The sequence below is a fragment of the Lepisosteus oculatus genome, chromosome 9 (genome assembly GCF_040954835.1).
Source record: "Lepisosteus oculatus isolate fLepOcu1 chromosome 9, fLepOcu1.hap2, whole genome shotgun sequence".
Taxonomy (NCBI): Eukaryota; Metazoa; Chordata; class Actinopteri; order Semionotiformes; family Lepisosteidae; genus Lepisosteus; species Lepisosteus oculatus.
Genome location: NC_090704.1, coordinates 46,279,774 through 46,307,686, shown reverse-complemented (window position 1 = coordinate 46,307,686; position 27,913 = coordinate 46,279,774). Strand labels below are relative to the sequence as shown.

Sequence of the window (27,913 nt, the reverse complement as noted above, 5' to 3'; positions counted from 1 at the left end):
ATTATCACTTCTAAAATGGACTTTTGCTGCAGCTCTAATTTTTCTGATGCACGGAGCAAGCCACAGCTCCAACCTCTCATACAGCAGGCTGCCTGCGTGTGGACATCACCATAAGCCCATAAGCTGTCCTTCATAAAGCAACACCTCTGCTGTACTCTGGCTATGAACCAATATTGCTCTTTCCATGCTGACAGCGCACATTTCAAGTTTGAAGCGTCAAACATATCCACAGCTGGGGGTCGTTTGTCAAACGGCTCCCCACCGGGACCCTGGGACGGATGGACTGGTTGGGGTGGGGGGTGGGGTGGGGTGGGACAAACCTGCTGGAGGAGAAACAGACATTATAACTGTCTCACTACTGAATCCTTGTTCATCGACATTCTTTTTAAATGCCAGATACAGATGATGGCCAACTGAGACATAATGGAAAACAAAATACTTCTTAAAAAGGAGAATGGTGTTGGCTACCTGCAGTGCAGAGAGAGAAACAAAGGGCGCCCCCACCAACTGCAGCACATTTCCTAGGGCTACAGGCGTTCGCGGTTTCACATTCGTGATGCGAACCCCACAAAACAGGGAAAAGAATGGAAAAATGCAACCTAGGGTTTGGAATAAAAGGCCCGAATTGCACTGTGCCGGGAGATTCCTTTAAATCTGGCAACCTGTGGTTCCTGCACATTGGTCTTTTCAGTTCAAGCATTGAAAACCCACTGCGCAATGGAGAAATACGGGATCGCGTGAACTCGGGGCGTTTTGTTTCTTTTTCTTTGCTTTATGTCTAGGCAATAACCCAGATGTCCACCTGCCTGCACACGCGCCATTAAGAATTTGAAAAATAACGTTCTGAAAACCACAACCTACAATGGATTTTACAACCTTATCTTGTCTTGTAAGTGGATGCTACCCGCCAAAACACTTTAAATGACCGCATATTTCAGTAAATACAACATCACACGTAACAAGCAGAACAACGGCAATAGCAGAACCAGGAGGCATGAGAATGGTACCCCACCTGAGTGTCCCGTTTCCTCCACTCCTGGGTCTGGCTCTCGTGTTGTAGCATAGCGGCCCGCGACTGTTTCTCCAAATTCTCGATTTCCCGTTCGTGATCCTGGACCAGGCTGTCCTTCTCGGCATTGTGCTGCTGGAATAGGTGCGTCTTCTCCTGCTCGTGCTCCAGTTTTAGCTCCACGATCTGATTGGGCAACGAGGAGCAAGACTTCATCAGCAGAACATCCCTGTCGTCATGACAACTTGTCCACAGCCCTGCTCTGAGGCTCTTTTTGCCTCACGATGGAATAAGTCGGCATGCTTTTACATCATCGTTACCTCATTTTTTCTCACATTTAATTACCCGATGAGGTTGCAGCACTGCGCGATTCCAGACCCTGCCTACCCTTGTGTCCCCAGAACAAGGTACGGAGCAGGCCAGCTCAGGCTTACTCTGGGGTGCAACAATCACCCACTCTTTCCAGCAGCATCGTCCGCTTCCGAATTGCTAGGACAGCAAGCAAGCTGGCTTCACACGATGCCTGTTCTCCCGTTCTCCCAGTCCTCTTTACTCACAGGAGGCAGCAAGCCATACGGAGGAGCAAAATTAAAAACTCAACCCAACAAACGTGCTCCTGCAAGCTACTTCGACTCATAATCCCATTGTTTCCAACAGACTGCGGTAAGTAGAGAAAAAAAATCGTAAGAGAAGGAAACGGGGGTTAATTCCGCAGTCCCAATCTAATCTTAATGCCATTACTATTTTCGAGTTTTTTTTAAAGATCCGGCTCAGACTGTCGCGTCCAGCAACCCCCAACCTTGCCCCCAGACCAATCCCGTCCCCCCCCACCCCACCCCGCCATCGCGTTCCCACCTCAACACGGTCTTATTCTACACCCCCCCCACCCCCAAAAAAATAACACTCCGCATTTCAACAGCACGATATTTCCTGGTGCATCCAGCAAATGGCAGGAACGGCGCATGCATACAGTTGCTGTTTTCCTTTAAAAAAAAAAGAAGGAGAAAAAAAAGAAGGAAAAAAGAATGAAAGGCAGAAAGAAAGAGCGAAGGCATTATCTCGTTGTCAGCTACGGTACTCCGACACAAACAGATGTACACGTATCAGAAAGGCACCTGCTGTGCTGCATCTCTGCGCCATGATTACATATAAAGGCGGCGATTCCCAGAGTCCTTTCCCAGTCCCATCCACGCTGGAGACGGTGACCTTGGCCAGTCGTTCACTCTCCCCGCCAGGGCTGAATGGCAGCCCAAGACCAAGGGCCTAGTCTTCGCAGCTTTGATACTAATCCTTCCACATTGTGCTCCACGGCACCCTACCTGGCCTGCGAACTATAGGCAGTGAAACAGGCATTGAAAACAGGTAATGAATGGAGGTCTGCAGGAAGCCAGCTCCTCTGGCACAGTGCAGGCCACACAGCTGCTGAAAACAGTCAGTTGCATTTTTCTTCAGTTTTGGTGGATTTTCAGAAAAGAAAAAAAAGAAGTATAAAAAAAGAACTGCGTCTCCCCCCCCCCCCAGCGCAATTTATACACATACAAGAATTTCAGTGTGAGAAAGACATTTTCTTCTCTCCAAAAGAAAAAAATCTGGTCTCTCACACACACACAAGTAGAGAAAAATAAAGAGACTAACAGTGGGAGCCTCCACAAACTGATCCTGTCTGTGTAAAAGAATAGCGCCTGGACCACTTAGTCTTAAAGTCACAGCACCCCCTTTCTTAAATACTACCACTTCTGTGTCAATATAAAAAAAAATATACAGAAACCATGTTGAATTTTTGCACACTGCTGTTTTTTTTCCACATTTTTATCTGTCAAAGCAGAAACAGAAATTTGGGAGGGAATAAATTTGGACATCCAGACTATGATCTATTAGTATGTACGAAGGTATTCCAAAATTATTTTCAGAAAATAAAAAATTCCTAAAAGGCAACCAGAGATAAAACACAGAACCAACCGCTGCCTCTGAATTTAAAACACAGCAAAATGCATCTACGATTTAATGGCCCACTTAATTGATGTTTATAGGATGGCCACAGGAAAAAGGCTTTGACTACATTCACAAAACAAATACCCAGAAAAACACAGAAGGATAAGGAGTGTTGAAAGAGAAACCTTTTTTTAATTTACGAGCTTGACTGTAAGGAGCGATTTGACAAATCGATTCAAAGCAGATTGTGGTTCCTGATATGAAAACCCCACACATGTATGAGAAAAATGAACTCTTTTACAAAAAAAGGCAGAGAATACAGGAACACAACAATAAAAGGAAAACCCGAACCTCTTTGTAACGTCATGTTTAGACAGCCGTGATTATAAAAGACTGCTGGATACAAGCTTTTGGGGCGGCAGCAAAGGCAGATTTCTCACCCCGTCACAGCGCCCTGTCATCAGCCTGATGTGATTATCACCCCCTGCCTCGGGGGTAACAGCGAGGCTGTCGGACATGGCCAGGCAGCCCCGGCAGTGATGTGCGTTCGTGTGAACCCACTGCGCATCGCGGAGTGCCGTCGCGCTGGGAAGATGACCGATGCATGGGCTGGGCTCAGCAGGGGGCAGGGCGTCTGCTCTTCAGACAAGGAGTCTAGTCTGCGCCCAGACTCCTCAAAACCTGAAAGCGCGGGATGGTGTCCACAGGATGAAATGTCACACCGTCTCTGTTCGGGAATCCCTCCTGTGTGACTTCAAGACAGCGTGCTTCTGCTGTGTCACGCCAGAACAGAGGTCGCTGTGTCGGAAGACTCTCGATACACGAAACACACCGAAAACAAAAATCTCTGTCTCCTGTCCTTCAAGTTCTCAAATTCCACTTAGTTCTTATGTTCACCAAAAACCGTGATGAAAGCTGGAGTGAAAATTAAATAAAAAAATATATGTTCTGGCTAAAAAAATCCAAACGACGAAATATTTATCGCTCAGTGAAGTCTTCCTTAAAGTGCTTTTTGACCTGCTCATGCTATGCAATTAATAACTCTTGAATGATGTGTTACTGTTGCCACACAGTAAACAGAGAGAGAGAAGTGAGAGCAAAGAAGATCATTTGGAAACAGCAGCTGACATTACATTTGGACTTCTTAGTTCTTTCTGAACTTTATAAGGATTTTAAGCAAAAAACAGAAATGAAGAAATAAATCCATAAAAAATCTCACAGGGAATCATTTTATGGTTCGTGGACCTTTTGTTCAAAAGAAAAGTGAAGAAGTGAAGAAATGAAGCCAGAGCTGCCTAGATGACACAATTAAGGTCAACATTGTTAGCCATTTTCTACTGTTTTCATAGATGCTGAGGGCAATTCAGTCCCATGCTGCAATCTCAGTTACAAGTGTAAGAGTGACACAAGATCATTTTTAATTTGGCAATATTGCAAACAAATGTGACCCAGTATGAAAGTGGGATGGGTTTACAAGCAAGCACACACACACACAGAGCCAAACTGAGTTAAAGTTTATCAACGGGGGATGAGCACATTTTTTTTTCACGACCACGTTAGTAATTAAATGACTGCACAGCTGTCTTTGAAAAGGGCCGTGTGTGAGGAGAGGCAGCAAGCAGGCTAGCTTTAGCGGCACTTTTCACTTTTCATCATGAGACGCCCGTGTCCTGCAGACAGGAGCCTGCCCACGAAAGCGGGCCGGGCATCGTCTGTGTGGGAACTAGCTAGGACCACCCCTGCGATCATTACAGCTCTCAACCAGACTAAATCAGGGGCTGTCTATTGTAGTAGCAATTGTGGACCCCAAAGTGCTACAGTCATCAGCAGAAGTGACTTGCAACAGATCCTGTGACAAGCAGCCTTCTGTTGAGGTTTCTTTTCTGCGTTTCCTTCCAAAACGATTTAAGGACGATACACAATTTAAATACAGCAATTGACTCAGGCTTGTGTGACCAGTGCAAATTATGGGATCGCGCTGTGCTGCCTGAACTCAGGAGTGTAATGAGAGACACAAATGGTTTAAATGGTTTTTGGTTGCATGTGAAAAAGTTCTGTGTCAATTAAATGTTGTACAAGAGCATTTTTCAGAAACCCCGAAAAATTATGCAAAACCTGGAGCAAGAGGCAAGGGCCTGTCCTCTTGGTTATTGCTCACAACCGTTTCAGTCTTTACCTTCACCGCCTCCCTCCCCAGGAGGGCTGAAAACAGGAGGGTTGGGCGTCCTCTACCCACACTGCTGAAGCTCTTTTACCCTGGACACCGAAACCACTCGGCAACAGAGGAGAGTGATCTCTGTGTCTGGGTACACAGACACATTCATAAGAGCACGTGTCATCATGCTAAGTTCCATTCAGCAAATCTCCTTAGGTTGCAAAAATAAGAAGTTTGATTTACTCCAAGGAACTCATTGAAAATGCATCCCGGAACATGATTCTGATGCACTCACAACCCACTTCTCAACACAAAGACAGCTTGATCATCCATGGAATGTGCCCAGTGGTAAATGGTTCATCCCTTACTATGCCACTGTAGCGCCTCCCCAGCCCGTGGGGAGGTCGATCTGGGGATCCCCACCAACGACAGGCAGCTGGACTGGGCCAAGCTTTGAGAAAAGAAGCTGGGGCCACCCAGTGAAAGACATTGTGACAAAAAGCCACCAAAGATACCCTGTAGTATTTTCCTGGGTTCCTGTGTGATGCGAGGTCCATGAAAGACTGTTTGAATTCAACTGTTTGCATCTTTCTTTTCCTCCTATCATGCGGGAGACCCACCCAGAATGCAGCAGAACATCCAGCTGGATCAGAATTTGATTCACCAAAGGAAGCTGTACTGGGTTCCATGGGGAACTAAGACACTTGACCCAGTAAGCAAGGAATGGTGCTTACCGCAAGGAAAACCAACTACAATGCGCCAGCTAAGCTGAGTCTCCCTCAGCTGGGCTCACGGGGCTCAATCCCAAAGGCATTCTAGTGCTGTCTGCACAAGGCTGAATGACCCTGTTCGACTGCAAGAGACAGTCCACACTGAAGTGGGCTGCAAACATCGAGACTCCCTGGTAGGATGCGGAGGGGGGAGGCGGGGCCAGACTGAACCCAGATAAGGAAGATGCAAAATGAGGCGAGGAATTTGGTTTGGCGTTCAGGTGATTGGACAAGTGCTTCACTGCTGCACCAAGAGCGAGCTGGTGTGAACTGAAACTTCGCACAGTACCATGGAAGCCGTGAAGCATACAGCGTGGAACACATTTGGTTCCGAATTGATGGGCAGGCACAAGCCAAGCTGTATGTTGGAGAGCCAAACACTATTTATTTGAAAAAATAATAACCACCGCTTTAGTGCGGTGTTTTGCAGGCAACCATGGAGCCAAGATTTTCTGTTTTTTACTGAATCCACGGACTGATCGGACCTTATCAGCAGTTTTTCACATTTACTTGTGATTTTACTTCCAGAGCTTAAGAAGTTCCAGTCTTTTGTAAGACAAGAGATGCTGGACACGCAAGAAAACATGATCAGTTCGCTTACAGTCAGTAACTGACAGCTCAGCTGGAGTGAAGCCCAACAACCACTGAGGCTCCAATACCCAGAATGGGGTCATTCTGCTTTGGAGGTGAGAGTTTCTGACTCAATGCTTACAGACAAAAAAATGACAGTAACAAGAATCTTTGAAGGATGGAATTTTAAAAAGTCCCTGGTGCAAGGAACCAATCAGTGGTATCGGGATGCTGTAAGACACGCTCTGCACACATGAGACGAGCATTCACGTTATTAATGGTCAAAACATCTTTCTTCAGAAACTAAAAAAAAACCTCATCGCCACCACCTTCATCTCAGCAGGTGCCTTTCTGTGCAAGAGCTACACTGATACAATCACTTGTAGAGCTTATGTAGCTCACTCATATTCTGTTCGCCTTCCTCTAAAGTCTTTTAGGGCAATGCAACACTTTCGACTTCCTTTAAGAAAAAAAAAGAAGAAAACTTCAAAGAATCACAAGCCCACAAGCACCGAGATAGCAATCGGACAACTTAAATTTTATTGTGGTTGCCATGCTACCCATCAGAGCAACCGAGAAGAGGGTGCTTTGAAATGCTTGGAAATATTGATAAAAAAGTCTGCACTGAGCTTTAAAGAGCATAAACCCTTACCATTGATGTGTTTTTTTTGATGTCTCGAAATGTGTCATCTAATATTGATGTCATTTAAATTTGGGGCTCTGAGACATGCCCTACAGACATTCTATTTTAACAAACGCGATCTGGTCCTGGAGGGTTTCAAACGTTCTGAGGTTAAAGCCAAAAGATCTGTCAGTCAGAAGTTGCACTATTAACATAAGTTTTTCCCTGTTTTTCTCACAAAGTGATCCAGTTATATAGATAACAGATGTCCTAGCAAGTTAATTAAATTCTGTCTGCATCAAAGGTAACTTTTTTTTTGCACCATGAAGTGAAACACATTTTTTGCGTGGATTCATTAATATGTAACATTACCATAAATGAAGGGGTGTTGTGCTTTTAGATTTGTAATCAAGACGCATTGATGTAATTGTCCAATAAAATACAATACATAATGTTAGAGAAATTAAACCTACTCAGAATGCATATACTACATCCTCCAGGCTAACTCTTTAGTCTCTAGATTAGCCACTTTCTTTCTGAAGTCTGCCTGATCCATAAAGTGACGCTTAGCATGTTTTAATAAAATACCCAGAGCGCGAGATTGCTGTGATGTATTTTGAATGGCAGCAGCACTTGAAGATTTTGAGTTACACAAAATAAAATGGACAAAAATGTAGAAAGACACACAGACAGCTGGACATAGTGACAGAGATGAGAGATGAAAGCCAGACGTAAAGACAGAACTCATATCAAACTCGCAGAGGACTGACCTGTTGCTCATATCTCTGCTTGAGTTCCTCAAGTTGCCAGGTGAACTCTTTAGATTGCTTCTCACGGAGACATTTTGATCTTGCCAGATCTGCCTCGACTTTCTCCATCTACAAAGTGAAAAGAAAGAGAATTTTTAATTTTGTGCTTGTGGCCCTGAAGAGGAATCTGACCTATTTCAACACTCAACAGCACAAGGCCCAGTCTGTGTGGGGCTGGAGCTGGTGTGGCCTGTGATACTCTGCCCTAATACCCTGGGCCGACCAGCAGGGGGTGCCACTTTGACCAACAGGATGATGGTCAGAAACCCATTTTTGATTTCAGAGGACTGCAGTTTCTGTATGAAAGAACATCAGCCTTAACAGTGGGGCATATGCTCCATAATGCAGGTCAGTAAGCTGGCATTTATGATTCTACCAAATTTGCTTTAGCAAACATCCTGACTAAGGGATGCCACATGTACAAATTAAATAAAGACGGAGATGCTGGCTATGGCCCCAGTATAACTTCTATGGCAGAGCTCATTGGTAAAACAAGAACCTTCAACACTGAGATCTGGCCTTGACGGGCCTTGATCCAGATATTGGGACAGCAGACTACAGATAACAGGGACTGGTCCTTTATTTCTGAAACCAGATGAGTGCAATTTTTGCAATTGCTGTCTGTACAGTATACTGTTCTAGAGATTTCTTAAAAAATAAAAAAGTCTAGTGAATTCACAGGGGATAAAGGGAGCCAGGTGTACCACATGTGTTTTCCAGTAACGGTGACTGAAACAGATGTTAACTCATCACTCAAACATTTCACATAAATGCTGCATCCACTGAAAGGTTTTACCAAGCATGGTAATGCCATCACAGATGTTAGTGTAATGAAACAGAGACAAATGACCAGTGGAAAAACTGACTGCTGAAGACAGGTGTGAAAACTCCTGCCTTTGTGGGTTTTTCAAGCGGTTACAATGGAAACGTACATGCTAAGTGCATTACAGCCTGGCTGGCTCCCACACCACGCGTAGCCCTCCCACACACACCCTGAAGGAACTCCGATTGTTGGATCTGGAAATGACCCACCTCTTCCATTAAGAAAGAATTTAACACAGCACCCAACAAGCTGAACAAACCAATTCCACACAGCAACTTAACTACACATCAGAGCAATTCAGAATAATATGGAAAGAAACCCACTCCTTCAGTTATTAGTTCTGTTCTATTCTGTCTGTTGTGGACGTATAATTTAAAGGCTCAGCTCAAGAGCTTGCAAGCACACAAGTATGTATACCCGAGGGTACAGTGGTACTGTATGTCCTACATGTTCTCATATGAGGACGCTACCCTGATACACAGAGAACTCAGTCAATCCGAACAGAGTAACGTCATCGGAGGCCTGTTGTTCTACACCAGTTAACTTCACAGTGGCATGATTGCTGGCAATAAAAAACTACAGCTCTGAAGGCACTGGACATGTGATGCAGGAAAGTGATTTTATTCACTTCTAAAGCAAAACGTGTTTGTCTTTCTTCATTAAAACTATTCCATACCAGCATTAACACTGTCCAAAAATTTAAAAAAGCCTTCTTCTGCACACAGAGGCCACACAAAGGAAACCACACCGCTCCAAAGGGCACCAAACTTCACAGAAGTTCAGAACCATCTGACTCCAGGACCCGTCTGCTCAAAACCTTTGTGTTTAACACCCTTCTTTCAGTCCGGAGGGGCATGAGGTGATATGTGCAGATGCTTCTCTCACTTTGAACGTAGTGTCAGACACACAGAGGCACATGGCAGAGTACGGAAACTTTTAATAAGGCCAGTGAATAATGAGGTCTGGCAGGGCTCAGGATGTGTTTTATCGTACGGCTAAGGCTGCAATTCATCGCCTACGAACTGGCTTTGAAGTACATTATAAATTAGTAATATATACTGTAGATGCTGAAACAGATCTTCTCATTGAGATTACTCTATACTGCCTTCTTTCATGATATCTCTCTCCCTTTCTTCCAGGAAGTTTTCAGCTATATGCAACGTCCTTGGAGATTTCTGTGTGAAATTAACCCTGGCATACCCACAGTCTACACTGTTCCGACATGAAAGACGGGAACAGGAAGGCGATGGTGATGAGTACTGCTGCCTCACAGTTACGTGTTCTGGGTCCGATTTTAGCTCTTGGGTTGTTTGTCTGCGTAGAGCCAGGTGCTCTTACTGCCTCCCAGCTCTCCCAGCTGGGCCTGAATGGCTGCTTGGAGCCAGTCGCCCTTCCGAACCAAATAAGAGTGAGGGGCAGAACGGGCTGCTCTCACTTGCGGCCGATGTTCGGATGCTATGTGCTGATGTAAGTTTTTGCAGAAAGGATGACTTACTGTTGCAGGCAACAGCTTCTGAAACAATGCCACAGTGGGCAGACCCTCAGGCGCTGGGTCTCGAAACGATTGCCAATGACCAGTCAGGAGTGCTGACGCACCTGTACTGATTAACAACAAAGACCGCTGGGCGACAGAAACATCTGTCACTGAACTGTGAAGGAAGGAGGGTGGCGGTGACAGCTATCATGAAATCACTGCTATACAAAAGCCATGCCACGTCTGCAGGGCGCAGAGCTGCAACCTTGAAGACAAGTCACTGCACGCCACCACAACGGCGCAATACAACAGCTCGTGCGAGCCAGGCGGACAGGCGGACAGTGAGGGACACAAAGTATTTGGGTCAACGCCAACCAGTCATTTGTATGGTACATCAGCACAGACTGATTAAACATGAATTAAGACAAAACACAAAATTAGTGGGTTTTTCTAAATCCATACGTTGTACATAAAGCGCCTGAGGCCCTGAAGCTACAGTTTTAAACCCTTGTGAAGCATCTGGAGAGTGGGTCCTCAGGATTTGCTGGTGTGAATCCTCCTTGGTGTTAGCATGTAAAGTTAGAGTGCCAGAGTCATTAGATTTTCATTATTTAACCTTGCATTATCGAAACCGACACAGAGAATCTCAAGGGATCTGCAGTTTGCATTTCTGAATCTTATCGCAGCAGAATTACTGGCCAGGAAGATGGACCTGACTACTCAGTTGCACCCACTGGCAGTGTGTGAGGCACTTTGTTTGGGCAGCCGCAAACAATTCTTTGTTGTTTTTACAACAGGCATTGGTTACGGTATCTTTTTTTAGATTTGATAAACTTTTGAAAGATTGCCTTTGTAAACGTTCTGTAGCATTTTGGCACTCTTATCCTGTTTTTTACATTGGTCATTGGTCCACAGAAACAAAATGGTAAGTGTTTCTCATGGTGTTCATACTTTGTCAAAGTACTCCTATGTTCCAGTGTAGTGAAGCACCATTACACTATATTGTATCTAGAGCAAAACTGGAATAACTATAAAAGTGAAATAATAAAGCAAACTATAAAAACAGTCCATAATAAAAGTATGAAAATATAGTATTTTCCAAGGTAAATTATCATTAGGGTGAAAACTATTGGCGAATTTGTAGGAACTGTCTGATTCCAATGATTGTATGTCGCCGAAACTTCAGTGAATTTTTGAGTCCTTGAAGAAGATTCTTTTCCCCAGGGAACATCTTCATTTCATTAAACGGAATGACTCAAACATGGATGCAGCGCTGCCTGCATTTTTAACTGGAGGAAGTGGCTTATCAACAGTAAAAGCTCGCCCCAGCGAAGAACTCTGTGCTCTATTTACAATTTTTAACTATTTAAGGCTTCCAGACCTACTTCCGAAATTGTATAAAATAGTAAAAATGAATTGTAAATTTCATTTTGAGCATTTGTGCTGCGATAAAAAGGATGACGTCATGCCAAGATTCCACTGAAAAATGTGAAGTCATTTGATAAAAAGTTTGTGAGCCCTGATGCAAATACCTAAAGGACAGCAGTAAAATTTCAACTCTAATTAGGCTATTTTTTACTTCAGGAACCTAACCATTTCTTTAATCTCAAATCTTGGAATATACAACCACATGGTTTCTTAAATACTAGAGTTAACCTAAAAGCCAACAGGAAAATACAGAAAAACTATGGACAAAGCCTGAAAGTTGTTTGTAAGCCTGAGAAGATCCCTGAATGACAAAATCCACACGTATCCTCACGTATTAGCCTCCAGCACAGTGAAGCTGGTTAAAGAAACAGCGTGTGAGTGAATATTGAACACAGCTGGGTTTTTCGTTTTCTTTGTTATTATTATTTTTACTTTGTTTTCCTTCACTTCAAAGATTGAAGTTCATGGAGGTTAATAAACAGTATGTTCTGCAGAAGGGGACTGATTGCACTCCTCCCTTGTGGGACTCATGGGGCATGAGAGGGCTCTCCCTGTCCAGTTACCCCACGGAGGACAGGTTCTGCGGGGCAGCTGTCCTGGGACAGGCCCAAGTTTTACCCAGCAGTGAGAAAGGAAGGAATTGGCACAGAGCAACGTGGCATCATGATTTTCCTCAGAGCATCTGCAACTTAAATGGATGCTTAGCAAAGACTGAGGCTATCCTCATTGATCAACAAGAGTACATTATAAGTGACTGCTGAAGTTCCTGACAAATCATGTTTGCGTCAGGGAGGCTTCCCAACGTGGAGGCGGAGGCGAAGTGTTCTAGGGAACTATAAAAAGGAGACTGTGTAGGCATCATGCTAAGCCAGGGGTTCACTGTCATTACCTTCCACAGTAGTAGGGCAGAAAGCAAATACAAGTTGCCGGACTACAAAAAAAACAGTTTATGCCGGCTGTTCCAAAAACAAAAGAACAAAACATTTTTGTTCAGTCCTCTGTGTTTCTTTCTCTTCAAACTCTGAGTTTTTGGTAAACAGGATACGGCACACACTATGTGCGGGATGAGGCTCACCACTGTGGTGAAGGGGATTTTTATAAGGCATGATGTCAAAACCACTGAGGCGATTTGGGCATCACATCTTGCCATTTTATGCTCTCTGTCTGTTTCAGTGTACAGCCATGGGCTCTGTGGGCATCACTGCAAGAACCCACACAGAACAGAGCACCAGCATGACGGTGTGCTGTCCAGCAGACACAGGCCTGTGTATAGCAGGCAAGTCAGACTTGGATCCTGGGATGCTATTGGGTCCTGTTCCCATTGTGTTTATTTCTTAAGGAGCACAAAGCAGGGACAGATATCAACAGCATCAGAGAATGTTCAGAGGCAGCAGTGAGTTCCAATGCCAGTGAGGAGGAAGAGTGTCTTGGCTCATTTTAAGACCAAAAAAATGGAACAAGGAAATTAGAGAAAAACACAGTTCCTGCACAGCTGCTCCCAACCCAAAAGACAATGACACTGTCATGGGGAGGTTGTAGATCTGAGCCAGTCTTCACAGGGACTGCTCCTTCCTGCCTCTCACCTGCTGCTTCATGTCAGAGTAGGCCTTCTCTGAGCTGAGCTCCACCTGCCTCCTGAACTGCTCCAGGGCCTGCTCCGCCTGCTGGGCCTGCAGCTTCTGCTGCCCCGCCAGCCGCCCCAGCTGCTCCTCCTTCTCCCTGAAACACAGCAGAAGGCACAGACCCGGCCACACATGAGCTCAGCATGCACCCGGACCAACAGACGAGTGACAGAAAGCTCTGCCGCGCTCACAGTAGACAGCGAACCCCCTTTTTTGAAGGAGGGCGTCTTGCGAGGCCAATGTCATGTTTGTACAAGATGACATGACACAAAGTGCGGCCTCTCTCCTCACACCTGCGGAAACTCCAAAGCACCATGGAGTTAGAAAAAGTCTGCACGCCCTTAGATAAACTCTGCCTAGTAAAGGAACGGACAGGAGGCTTCTGTAGTGACATTGCCGTTACGGCTCTGGAATCCTGACCAGATCGAAGGTAGAAATCTCATGGGTTCAGCTAGCAAAGCTGTTGCTGTTCCCTTGAGCAAAATTACTCCAGCAAACCCTGCTATATAGATGCAAAATATATGTATACAAATTAATTGGCATATACAACCTCTGTAACCCCATATCCACTCTTATTGAGTATATAGGTGCATTTCCATCTTTGAACAGCTGTTCAAAAGTCTGAGATATCTTAAAAACCAGAATGAGAATAAATTTGTCTTCTGAGCATCAACAATGTACTCAGAGGCTTCACTGGTGTTTTCTGCTGTCTCATATTAATACCGCTGAGCTTGGGCAGAGATTAAACCAAGATTGTCATTCGGCATCTTCAACTCAGCAGCTCGAGGTGACAACACACAAGCTGCCAATACGAAGTGTTTTAAGAGCTCATCCAGCACATGTACTGGTCAGGTCTGATGAACTGGTTTTCAGGTCTTCCTCATCATTAATATCATTTGTTCCCCTCTACACAGCTACAAAAGCAAAAGACTACTTTCTGCACTACAAACAGATCTATTAGAGTTAAGTGATGATGATGATGTTATCCGGTCAGTCGGATCCGACTCTCGGCAATTCTATAGGCTAATTCATCTCTCGCCATGCTTTCTGGTCTTGGACTTTCCCTTTCAGCTGTTCTATACCTAAGCCAGTGTCCGTTTTGATGGCGGTTATAACAAACAGGCTGAGATTTTAGTGGATGATCACCAAAGAATTGTGTGTTTCTGCGTAAGGAAGGAAAAAACAAGTGAAAAGAGCAGAACAGTTCAAGATTTTATCACAACAGTACATGCAAATCAACTTTACAACCAAAACAAAGTTAATAAGATCGTAAAACATATGTCCTAAATACTTTAAACCTCTGATACTGTGTCTTCACATGATAAACCTACAAAGTATTCCCTCTTAATTGAAGAATGGAAGGAAGGCATTATAGCCTATTCACATGGTTCAGAAGATAAGGAATTATGTCCTTTAATAATCCTTGGAATTACACAGAAAATCCAGAAAGTCATTTGGACAAAAAAAAAACAACAAAAAAGCTGTGAGTATGAGTTCAGGATCTAAGAGGTATTTTGGAATTAGAAAGTAGATTCTTCCCTAATGGAATGTTGAGGTATTAAGACTACAAGATGAGCCGCATACGAGAGTTTCTTTTGGAAGAAATGAATATTTACTGAAAGGAATTACGACCTCAGCTCTCACATCTCATTTCAGTTTTTAATGAAATGTGTTATGCTGGGATTAAATATCATAGATATGAATAAAGGCAAGAAGATAAAAGGCTAGGGTTTTCTGCTGGTTTAGTACCACAAGTTGTCTTTCATTTGCCAATCAAGGAAAACCACTTAATATCTGCACACCCCTTATGAGAGTACAGTTTATTACTCTGATGTGCTGTATAGTCACAAATATCAGTGACAGCAATATGCTGATTTCTTAACATTATAGAGATACAACTGAACAGACAAGCGACGATACCAGGCTGGGATTACATGGGGTAATCTCAGTCCTACATGGCTCTACATCATTTCTAATAGGTATTCAGGAGACTTCAGCCACACAACACACTCCCAACCACATCCACTGCTATGCTGCAACACAACTACTCACATCTTAGTGCTCTTTCCTTCATACAATAACAATAACTTTCAGAGTTATGCCACTTTTCTGCCGGGAACACTGCTCTCTCACTAACTGCTTCTCTCCACCCAGAGTATCTTTATTTGAAAACATTACAGAGATCTTCATAGAGGAAAAAAAAAAGAATAAGAGACAGTACAGAGGCCATCCAAGCCAAACTGCACATTTTAGCCATAACTTCATAAAAGGATTTCAGCTACACATGATTATAGCGACACATACAATAAGCGCTACTTAAAATAACTCATGTGCTGTTTAGTTTCAAGGCCCATGATGTGATATTGCCTATTGCATTACAAAGTAACTGGAAAAGTAAAAATACACGGATCACACAACTCAGGAAGTAAAAATAGTGCCTTTGTTCTGTTGCTCTGTTGCCACTGCTATGACAAACTTGGGCTCCCTCTTGGGAACGGCACTAGGCCTTCTTTTTTATATTCCCTTTTTAATGTGTTGCCAAACAGTAGACACTAACAATAACAGGAAATGCAGCCTTAAAAATAAAAAAGGAACTGTAGGACCTTTCCTCTTTATAACATTTTTTCTTTGTAATTTTGGTCTCTCTCATGTCTGACATCAAAGATCCAGAAACTGTTTTTCCCGATGCTGTGTACTCTGTAATTATTAATCTGCCTCGCAACACGACTGCCTGCAGGGCAAGCCCAGACACAAAAGACCTTCTCTGGAGCTCTGATGTGGAACACACACATACACAAAAACATTCACACGACAACCGGCACACAAACTTTCCAATGAAAGGCTCCGAGCTTCGGCAGACGCCGAAAAGGAGGTGTGTGTGTGAGTGATGAGCACACAGGAGGGGAGAGGAGCTTCTTGCACTCCACGAATACAAAACTGGATACTTCTGTGTCTGCCAGTTGCTCACCTTGGAGTGTCTACTCCCCCCGTCAACCCCCATCATTATAAGATTCAGTCACAAAAGTCACTTCGCTTTTCATTTTGACGTTTCTTTCTACTGTTGCCATAAAAGGCTAGACTTGCCTCTTTGGAAGCTTTCCTAAACTAAATTGTGTTTCGTGGCTTTTGTTGGGGAAATGTCTTCGTTTAGGAAAAGCCGGAGCCACTCTCAATGGAAACACAAAGAATATATGTCAAGTACCGTAAATGGGACAGCTACAAGCCCAGAAACAAGCCCGTGTGTCCTACATGTGTCAGTCGCAGAACCGCCCATCGGAGGTATTTGCAGTACTTTGATTTACCCTGTCTGGAAGCACTGTCAGTAGTGCGTTGCACATCAGCCCAGTTGAGGAGACAGGTTGCCCACTCCACTCCCGCACTGCAGATGCACATGCACGCCCTCTGCCGTGACTTACTCTGATTTCACTTTACTTTACTCTGCTTTTATCATGAACCTGCACACAACCTGAAAGGGGTAAGAGGTTAAGGGTAAAAAAAAAAGAAGTGCATCTAAACCTTTCACACAGAGTCGTGGGAGCTTGGAACAAGCTGCCCCAGTCATACTGTTGAAGCTGGCACCCTGGCTTCGTTCAAGACACAGCTGGACCAACTAAATTAAAAACCAAATGAGCTTGATAGTTTGAATGGCCTACTCTCGCTTGCAAACTTTTTGTCCATATGTTCTATAGTGCAAATCTTACCAATATTGCACAGTGCCATACAATATGATGTATTCAACTGCGATGATAACCTCCATGTTTTGTCCCAGTCCTTGCCATAACTCTTTGAATAATTTTGTGCCCTTTCTCCCTCCCAATCTATCAATACTACTGCTGCCTGCAGAAGGGCTGATTTCTCAGTGATGCAGGATCTATATTTAGGCTCAGAGCTGCTGGGTGGCCCTTCAACTTTGAGGATTTGTCAACCAAGTTTTAATGGTTAATTTGCCTTTTTTTAGAGAGAGAGAGAGAGAAATGTAAGGCCTCCATTACAGTCTATTCTGTGGCCTGCTATCAAAAGCCACAACACAGATTTTCAGATTCTGAACATAAAAAAAAAACACTTTAACATCAGAAACATTAAAAAAACAATTTGGATGGATATTTTTTCCCCAACAATGAACTTTCTTTCCCGCTCATGTATCTGCTGAGAGTTTCTTGATTCACCCATTTTCTGTTTTTGTTAGTTTCTTCTCCTTCCTGCTAGAAATGAATGGAGAGCAGTGTGTGAGGTGGGTGGCGGCGACAGAGGGTGTGGAGAGTGGTAGCTGGCAGAATTGTCACAATCAATCAGGATGCTCTGGGCCTGATGAGAGGTTAGAGAGAGCTGGAACTGCCTGAGCTTTGAGGTCAGCAGCTTAAAATGGTTTTGGGTTGGGAAGTGGCATCTGAGGAGGTCCAAATTACAGGCACGGAGACAGAACCAAGGAAATCCTCTTAACCTTCGAGACGTGGTTTGTAGCAGGAAGACATTAAGAGAGATGCAAAACACAAGTGTCAGAAAGAGGCTCAGTAATACTTCCTGTACACTTTGTGGCGAGGAAGACTGGAAAGCTGAGCCCACCTGTACCCCCCAGATCCCTGACGGTCCACTCTCACCCACATATTTGTTTACAGAAAGAAATCATGCTTCAGGAAAGTGTAAATCCAAAGCAAATCTCCAATTTCACTCCCCCTGCACAGCAGTCTAAGCCAGTTCAGGTTTTCCACGCTGCAGACTTTGGGATACAAGTCAAAACCAGATGCTGACATCTGTTACCTTGCTGAGTGCAAACCTGCAATATGTGCCCACAGATTGCTGAAGTCAAAATGGATCAAATTCCTGTGTAACGGGAGTCTGATTTTACTCCCTGAGGCAGACGCCACAGAACTGGCCTGACTCACAAAAAAAGGCTTTAATCTTAAGCAATGACCTTGATTAGTTATAGATCTTCACGAATTTAAACAAAGAAGCAAACAAACAGAGACTCAGAAACATGAAACAAAACATAATAGGGTTACAGCAGTGAACAGCATAAGAACTCATTTCATTCCTGTTTAAGTTGTCAGTGTGTTATTAATATCTGCAGAGAGTAATTAAGGGCTGTTCAGAAAATGCCGCAGTTCATCAGGGTGAATTCGCACAGCTGGTATCCACATAATGAAGGCACTGCTACTAATCGTTGACTCCAGACTCTTTTGTAGCTGTTCTCATATTAAGGCAGGAACATATGCAGTGTGCTTTATCTAAAATATAATAAAACCAAGTGATCCCTAGATAAATTGCGATATGTGCCTTCACATAACCAACCTCATCATTAGAAATGAGCAATATTGAAATGAATGATAAAACATAGAGAAATCCTTTAATTTCCTTTCTTTTTAGATTTAGAATACATTCACCTGTAATCTAAAGTGGACTGAACACTTTACCGGTACTATAAGCACAACATCTGTTTCTCTGTCCACAGTGGGGAATAAAACTGTGCATCAGAAGTCCAAAGGCAGCAGACTACCATGTGATCATTTTAATTCACAGCACCTATTATGGTATCCCTTCAAAAGACAAAGAGTAATGTAAGGACTGAATCTATATGATGTCTATAATAACACTATTTCAAGTGCAGCTGGTATGGACTATGAGTCACTGCAACAGCACTATATTCTGGCCGTCATTTCAGACGCTCCGGATGTTTCATTGGTGATGAAATTATTCACCAATAAATTATTAAGTGTAATAAGTGTTGTTCAACACCCCCTATAATTTCATTGAATACTCATCCATCCCAGAAAGCTGAAGAGAATGTTGAGCGAATTAAGTAAAGTTTCCCAGACTGTATATCTTTAACTATATGTTTACATATTACCGCATATATCCAGCACATATATGCATATGTATATACTGTATATAAAAGCAGAAATTCAAGCAGGGAACTGTGTCAGTGTCTGCTGGCTGCAAAGAAACAAGTAAAGGTTTATTCCACTCTGAAGAACGCGCAACAACCACAATGTGTTTTCCTCTTCTACTTTTCAGGGTGATGCTAAGCTGTTCACATACAGTACGTACATATACAGGCAGCAAACATACACTTGTGTGAGCATGTATAAATGTACAGTATAAATGCTTGATGGCGAGAATTAAGGTCTACAAGCATACGGAATGTATGCAGATTGTTTCGTTCTGGCAAGGGGATGGAGGAAGACAATGTGAACTCATCCAAACGGAATGATAACTAACCCAAAGCCAGATCAAAGGATCCCGCAGTTAGAAATGCAAAACTGGAATATTTATTCCCTTCAAAACAGCTCTCTTGTTCCCTCCCCGGAGACTGTGAGAAACACTGTTGTAAGAAAAAAAAGGCTCTAACTCTGAAGAATCACAAAAGACAAAAAAATAAAGCAAAAATTAGAAAAGGAGAGAATAGAAAACATTCTCATGGTCACAAACTCTGGTTGTAGTCATCAAAGAGAACAAGCTTGTCATAGATATTAAATAGAAAAACAGTCAGGTTATAATTAACAGAGCTATTGTCTGTTTACAATATGCACGCCTTAATTTGGAATAATCAGGTTTATGTTATATGTTCAGCCTGGTATCAAAAAGGCTAACATCCATATGTCAGTCATTCTGGGCCAAGAGCACTGGAGCTGATTAAAGCAGCCATCAGAGATTGCTTCGGAGTCAGGAGAAGAAGGGGGCACTAAAACTGCAAGTCATATCCTAAATTAGCAATGATACACACCATCAAATTAAGTTCCATCAAACATTTCCTTGTTCCAGCTTTGCTTTCCTGCTTGTACACCACGATCAGGATTCTCAAATAAGATTTTCTCCGACCCTAGCTGTCAGGTTCTTTGAATTATCCAATTGAGCGCAAATTAGCTTACAGATAAAACGATTTTAGTCAAGAACTGCAGTGGAACCAATTTGGCCCACCAAACAAACATGAAAACCTCAGGGAAATCCCATTCTGTATTGTTACCTATCCTGGAAAAAAAAAAAAAAAACTTTTTTAATGAAACAGTCTGGTGGACCAGAGATATGGGAAAAGCTAAGCACGTTAACAGAAAAACAGGAAAGAGAAAGTTTAACAAGCACTGGTGTTGTCAGGGGAATAAAAGCACCAGGTTACAGAAGCAGCACAGCCCTGCGTCCCTCCAGCCTGAGCCCCTGCTTGAGGGTTGTGTCGTGCAGCCTTACTGCTAGATATTAAAGAGCAAAGCGGGAACACATTGCAAGGCGCCCAGCCGTGTCTCTGATCTAACGAGACTTCCTGATCCTGCGCACAGTGAAAGGCGATATGACAACAGACCACCGGGTAGGAAGGCCTTTCCTGAGACCAGCTGACAGCTTCAGTCACACGGCGGGGCTTGAAAACAAGCCCGACTGAGCGCCGTGCGGGAGGAAGAGGCATCCACTCCACAGCTGTCCGGGAGTTCATCAGTACCACCTGCGTGCCCCCTGCTCTCTCCATGTCGTCCCCATTCCTCTATCTTCCATTCCAAAACCTCGGAAAAAGACCCACTGGGCTGACCTGACTTGGCACTGAAACTAATTCACCGAGCAACACTTTCAACTTGATGTTATTTTTAAAAGTCTTTTTTGAGATTGGCGATACGGAAATGACTAGGGGTAATTGGATCTCATTAGATATACTATAGCTGGTTCCAGTACAGATTTGTTACATTTTTACATTTTGCAGAAGAAACATTCACGAGGATAGCAGAAGCTAATTTGTGGATGAGTTTTATATTAAATATCATAAATTATTCAGAATACAAATATTTTCTCCAAAGAACCTACGATCACAACTGTTTTTAATGTGGTCTTCTACTGCCATCTAATTAAAAACAGCCTGCTCATTCCACTGTTCTCCTGCCCAGCGTGTTTACATGAAAGATACACTTTTCGACCTCAGCTTCAATGGAGAGACAAAAATTGACGAATGCTCCAGGAGTAACGAGAAAAAAGCATTTACGCATGCACATTTATTCTTCCCCGTCGGCCATTACAATGGCCATGATAATCGCTGGGGTATAAAAAGGTACGTGCTAAAACCTTTATTTTTCAAGGAAGGTTCAAACAAAGGGAAGAAAGAGCAGGACTTATCTAAGTTCAGAAAGGTTTTAACCCGAGCAGGGTGATGACTCAAAGGCTATTCTTGTGTGCCTTTATTGAGGTCTCCTGAAGGGAGACCAGTGTGCTGTCTGCCCACTTTGTATTGTGCCCCCTACAGAGAGAGTCAGACCAGCAGGCTGCAGGGGCTTGTGGAATGCCTATAACACACAGTGGAAACTGTGACTGCTTTTGATTTAAATGGTTTCAGATGCTCCTAGGAGGCACATAGCAAAAAACAGCTGGTTGGTTTTCCATTGATTCGCACAAAAGCTCAGTGTCTCTTAAAGGAATCGGGCAGAATTAGTCTGTCTCTCCAATTATAGGACATGCCAATCTTTCTATTTAAATCACTGTCAATTATTATTATTTTATAATACAAAAAAGACCTGTAAAATCTCATTAAGCCTCAATAAAGGTTGTGTCCTATTTTTACATATTGTATTACAGGAGACGGAGAAGTCATTATATTCCAATACTTTTTTTTTCTGCCACTGAAGATAAGATCTATCAGGGGTACTTTGAAGTCAATCTTTTTTTTAAAAAAAAAGATGATTCACTTTGCCTTCCACTACAATAGCTGCATATCAACAGTTTAATCTAGTATAGGGGGTGATTTGTAGAAGTCACATGTTAGGGGATTTCAATCATGCATTAATAAAGAGAAAAACACATTGTAAATTAATGTAGATAACCAATGTACTGGAAATGGAATGTTTGACTTTGTTACCAAAACCGAGTGATCTAAGAAAGAACGGAACTGATTCAATTTCTTTAACGCTCATATCAGGACCCAATGTTCTAGGAGTCTTCTGATGCTTTTTAAAACAAAGCCAGTGAGTTGTTCAAAAAAGCGTAGAGATGCCACTTCCAGATCAGATGTTCTTGTGACGAGCGAACAGGAATGGAGGGGGAGAGAGAGACTGGGAAGGCAGAAACAAACCTGGAACAGGCAAATTTATCTGAAATAAATAAAAGCTGGTTCTTGGATGCTTTTCTTTACACAGACCTCAAAAATACACGGGGGAGGACGAGCACGAGCCTGCAAACGGTTTACAGTGCTGAATGACTCACCATCACTTCAACACATACCTGATTCGATCTGCCTTTCTTTCCACACTAAGTATATATACACACACTAAATAAATTCACCTCACAGCGCCCAGAGTATGTGCAATATTTCAGCTGGATAAAAATTTGTTTATAAGCATCTCCTCTACTTCACTTTGTAGTACAGAAACATCGCAACGCTACTTTTTCTCTATGTCATGAAGCCGGCAGCAAAGGCGCAGCTCCTGATGCTGGGCAAAATGTATATTATTGTGCCTTTCTGTTTGTCATTAATATCGGTGGGACTTGGTCTCAGGGAGCTCAGTTCTCCTGACAGACGACCTGAGTAGCTACAAAGATGTGAAGATTTGTTTTGCCCCTCCAGTTCAATTTAACTCAATCCTGACACCTCTCACTTGGACAGGGCTGGTAAAAATCCCACTGTAATGGAGGAGACCTCCACCACATGAACATAATGAGCCTACTTAAGAATGTGTTGGTGTGCACTGGAAATACAGGTGCAGTACCCAAGAAAAATTGGGTGCAAAGAAGCTCAACTCGTCATGATCGGCTGCCTAATTAAACATGCGTCTAAATGAGTACAAAAACTCATTAAGACAAGAGTGTGATACGGAGATGACAAAAATGCAAACTGCAAAATGCCCATGTACTTGCAAGTTAGACACAGCCTTGGCTATTCAAATAACCATTACACTGTTAACAAAGCAAATCAGACTGGGCAAATAAGAGCATAAGCTAATCATGCTATCAGGGATGTCAAGGTCACCACAGGCCTGGATTCCTCGTTTTCGGGGATCATCCTTGGTCAGACTCATTTCAGACTGCATTAGTTTTAGTAAATACTCTTAATAGCAGTCTCCTGAGGTGCCAGCCAAGCAATTTATTCATCTATCAGAGTGCTCAATTACTGTGGGATGAGAAGAGCTCTACTATTCAATCCTTCCCAGTCTACCTGCAAATAGCGTAGAGGAGTGTTCTGAGAGATAAGACAGCTTCAATTGAACATCAGCTTATTGATTTCCACACAAACCAATCTCTCCAAATCAAAAAAGGTCACACTGTGTAAAAATCAAAAGGGGCTTTTGTTTCACAATTGCATGGTGAATCGCTGTTGGGAAGGCTGTTCTATAACAAAGCTGTGAATTTAAAACATGCATTTTAAGTGTGCCTAACCCACTTTAATAGTCATAAAAATAAAAATAATAGACCAGAATTCTTTACCTGCACTTTTTAATATCTGTGCAGTGTGTACATTTAAAAGGATTATGTGGTTTCCTTTTTTGCTGTGAATATTAATTACTTTTCTTGCGTGCGAGCGTGCTTTACAACCAGAGGAAAAAGCAGCTGCATACAAGCTGACTTCTCTCTTGGAAGCTGAGCTTTGTTCATCTTAGAGCCCTTAAAATATGAATGACAAGTGCCACTAGCTTTCAGGGCTCAAAGCTCAGCCGAAGGAGCTCCCCAGAATCTCTCTAATGTTCTGTCTTTAACTCTCCTGTTTTAAAGCCTTGCCCACCTGCCTCTGCTTTATCTTCCCCAACAAACGCCAAGCCTTAGCCATCATGATGTTCCCTGCTGCATCACTGAGCTTCCTGCTGCGAGGCCTGGATCCCTGAAGCAGACGCCTTCATGGTTAATGAAAGGCAGGTAGCACTGCCCTCTCCGCACTGCAGCACAGGCTGCAGGACGGCGCTGCACCTTGAAAGAGGAATGGTTTTGATCAAGAAGAACTGGTGGTGGTGCGGATTCTGTATAGATCAGCCAGATTCCAGAGGAAAACGGAAATGCCGATGGCCTGAACCTTTCTCCTGAATGGGAGATGTTTTTATCGCTGGCTCAAACCAGGGCCCGCCTGCTCAGCCAGACTCGCTCCCAATTAACAATTGCTTTCCACAACATGTTCTGTTTCCCAGTATGCTAATTTCCTCTGATGATTACAGCCACACGGGGATGAAAGCAACTGCAGAGAAACTTTTGAGTATTTTCTTTTTTTTTTAGGGCTTTGTAGTGTTTTATGCTGTTGCTATAGAAACTAGAAATCAAATCTACGTTCAGGTTTTCATTTGCATGAAGAAATTCAAATGCAAAAAAAAAAACATTAAAAAAAACAATGAAAGGACAAATCCAGCATGCTTGCCGCAAACACATACCCCGCAGAAACAAAAAGCGAACAGGCTTTCATTGTAAACCACTTCATGGTCCCTAATAGTGATGAGCAAATAAAATAATAAAAATACAATCAACAGACAAAAAAGGCTTCTAAGTCCACTGCTAAATAACACCACCTCGCCATCGTTCTATCTTTTCAAATGCCACTAAGTCTTTTTAGACACACCATCGGGCAATATTCACTCCACACGAGCGCTACCACCCTCCTTTGAAGTCCCTGATTTGCTCTAAAGCTGAAGCACTTACCATGTCGCCCGTCAGGGTCTGTGCATTAAGACTAGCTGCAGGTGAAAACGGGCACTGCCTTTTCGGCCCACAGCAGGCAGCAAGCCGAATTGGCTTCGGCTTACAAACCGAATCAGAAGCACGTACAGTGTTTCGTCAGCTCAGTGCCAAAAGCAGCACTTGCCTTTCTGAAGTCTGCACAGCGCTGCATGCTTCATTATTGATACTGATTGATTTATTCAGAGATATATGTCTGCGGATTCAGGCCATTTCCCTCTGATGTGTGGAGTACCGCAAAAGCTGAGGTACAAGAGTCCTGTGTCTGAGGGCACCTTACACCCACGAGTCATTGTTTAAAGTTAGAATTACACGCTGGTGTGGACAGCGTATGGGAGTGACATATCTTGCTGGAGGCTGTAACAGCGTCTGTGTCTTCAGAAAATGCTTGAACTTTCTGTTTGTAAAAAGCAGAAAACACAGCTCTGATATGTGGTTTTAAACGTTTCAAAACCGTTTCGATGACATTATAAAAGAAAGATGCCTATACAGAATTTCAGTGGCACATTTTTTATTTTAATGGAAAAATGTAAATGGTGTACGAGGTTGAAATTAAATGTTTTTTTTAGCTAAGAGGCAATACTCAGCCATAAAGTCAAAGTAAAAAAAAATAGCAAATAAACAGCCAAATGTCAGACACTTTTCTAAACACATAACTGACATTTTAGTCAATTAATTGATTATAAATGTGCATATCAATTTAGAGTAAACTCCAATTTCAAGCTAGCTCTGAATGATTTTTTAGACTAAAATACTAAGTCTCTTAATCTGTTTTGTGATATACTTAACATAAAAACAGAGGTAATTTAAAACAAGGACTAACAAAAACAAAGACACAGCTCGCATAAACAACTTTGCTGACTTTTTCCTGTCCCGTTTCCAAGCGAAACCTTGCTTTCTGCTAAGCTTCTTTCTCATGTTTTGGCATCAACAATGTTTTTGTAAGTCATAAGGAGATAGGAAACTGATTACAGTACACAACCCCAACACCATTCATCCTCCACGTACTGCAGTTCAAAGGATCAGGAATCTCATATTTTAGTACCACTGCACATTCCTTAAGTCCTAATCTCATGAAACACTGAAACTGAAAAAACTCAGCAACACTGGCTACTGCTTGGGACATGTACCATTTATACACTTTAAACAGTAATGGTGCAAAAACACTTTCTTGCTTTATAAACTATAAAATCTGGTCATTTGTCAATACACAAATAATCACATGGTTTTATTAATCCTTTATCTGCACTTTCGTTCTGTTTATCTTCACTAAAGTCTTTTAGGCTCATCTCCCAGTTCCCCCGATTCTACCCCTGAAGTGGAGGAACTCCCTGGAAATAAAACTTGACACTATTCCCAAAAACAGCGGGCTGATGGAGGACGCACACTCTCTTTGCACTATGGGAGATGTGCGACAGGAATTCGGCATGCCGTCATCCTCGGAGCGAGAAATCCCAGGCTGCATCACTGAAGTCCAAGCAAAGGAAAACTGCCCCAGATTTCCATTTCAGATCATGGCAGCATGTTTGGAACCGCCTGTTGTGTCCATTGTGCACAACACCCTGCGTTTCTAAGACATAAGAACTTGGATGACTCCTCTCATCCACTCTTTAGAATATACTCTCCTACCCTCTGGAAGGACGCACCAGATCCTCTGTATAAAGACTAATGGAGCATTTACTTGAAATGAACAATGAAATGAACAATGAAAAGATTGTTTTGGAGGTAGGGATCTCATTACTATTGTTGTTGATGTTGTTTTAGACATTTTACCAGCTAATTGTCTGATTTTAATTTTATGATACTGGATTGAGCTCCCACCTAGCAATGTTGTTAAATGTTTTGTATCACGGTATCATACTGTTGCTGTATTGTATTATCGTCATATATGTTATATGTTGTGAGCATTGATGTCCAAGACAAATTCCCATAGAGGGAATAATGGTTAATTCAATGCGATTCAAGTGCAATTAAATTTGCTGTGGAACGGGAGCCCAGCTTGTTCCAAGACACAGACCAGGCCCTCGGGCTACTCAGTGGACAGCAGAGCAAGAAACACTAGACAGTGAGGTAAATGGGGTGGACACAGCATTAAGACATGGGTGCAAAGACAAACAGTATCTGCCGCAGTCATCTTCACAACAACAGGCAAAATTACAGATGATGTAATTTCTGTTTTGTCAGGCAAAACTTGGACGCCAAATATGGCTGTGTGCTGATGCTTCCTCTACTGTAATTAAATCTGGAAAGCAAGTCCTGAAGGAGTGTGATATCTCACAAGGAAGAGCCAAGTAAACAAGCAGTAAACAATTACATCATATGTGGGACTAAAGCAAGGCTGACATCATCCCCAAGGCCTTGGACAGGGGGGTGTGCTGGGGTGAACAGGACATGAGGTTCTATAGCATTTGCAACAAACATACGGAAAAATGGTAACAACTCAGACTGGAACTGGAGGGTATTCCTCACCGGGCTGTTACAGGAGGGGAAAGGAAAGTGGTTTAACAACGTATACAAAAGTCAGAGAACAGAGCCCCCACCACCCATTTACAATTATATCACAGCTGCTTTGCCCAAAAAGCTTCCATGTCTAACGACTTCCACATTCAGCCACAAAATTCTTGTGGTTAAACTGGGCTCCTAAAGATCTGCCTTGCTAGTGATAACAGACCATCAGAGAAAGTTCACTCAGAGCCCAGAGATAGCATGCTGTTGACTCAGGAACACAGCCTGACAGGAGAATGAGGTCCTTCCCAGGTTTTGGGAAATATTGACTATAACTTGCAATTATCTTCTTGTTTCTGTTTCTCCTAAGTACTTATTATCTTTTTATTGCATCACATAGGATCTGAAATGCTACTTTACCTGGAGAGTTCAAAGACGGTTAGGGATGAACTGTGTTTAAATGGAGAGAAGGGGCATATTTGCTCCTGAGGAATCCTCCTAGTTATTTTACATCATTTCACTATGAAATACCAAGAGTCTGCAGGTAAGGTAGAGGAGGGGTGAACTGGGATTTCACTTTAGTCTTTCAGCAAAGTTGTGATGTACTGATTTTCCATTTGAATGCATGAAGAACAGTT

The 27,913-nt window shown here is 42.8% G+C and overlaps 1 protein-coding gene across 5 annotated transcripts in view; it reads right to left on the bottom strand.

The window, feature by feature from the left end:
• The window catches only part of cep112 (centrosomal protein 112), a 144,387-nt gene that overhangs the window by 58,209 nt on the left and 58,265 nt on the right, over positions 1 to 27,913 (bottom strand). For all 5 annotated transcript variants that reach the window (XM_015356208.2, XM_015356211.2, XM_015356214.2 and 2 more), the window contains exons 18-20: positions 13,176 to 13,311; positions 7,829 to 7,936; positions 1,013 to 1,195 (exon numbers count right to left, since the gene is read on the bottom strand). In XM_015356208.2, the coding sequence (XP_015211694.2) occupies positions 1,013 to 1,195; positions 7,829 to 7,936; positions 13,176 to 13,311 (427 nt within the window). The remainder of the gene's footprint in view (positions 1 to 1,012; positions 1,196 to 7,828; positions 7,937 to 13,175; positions 13,312 to 27,913) is intronic.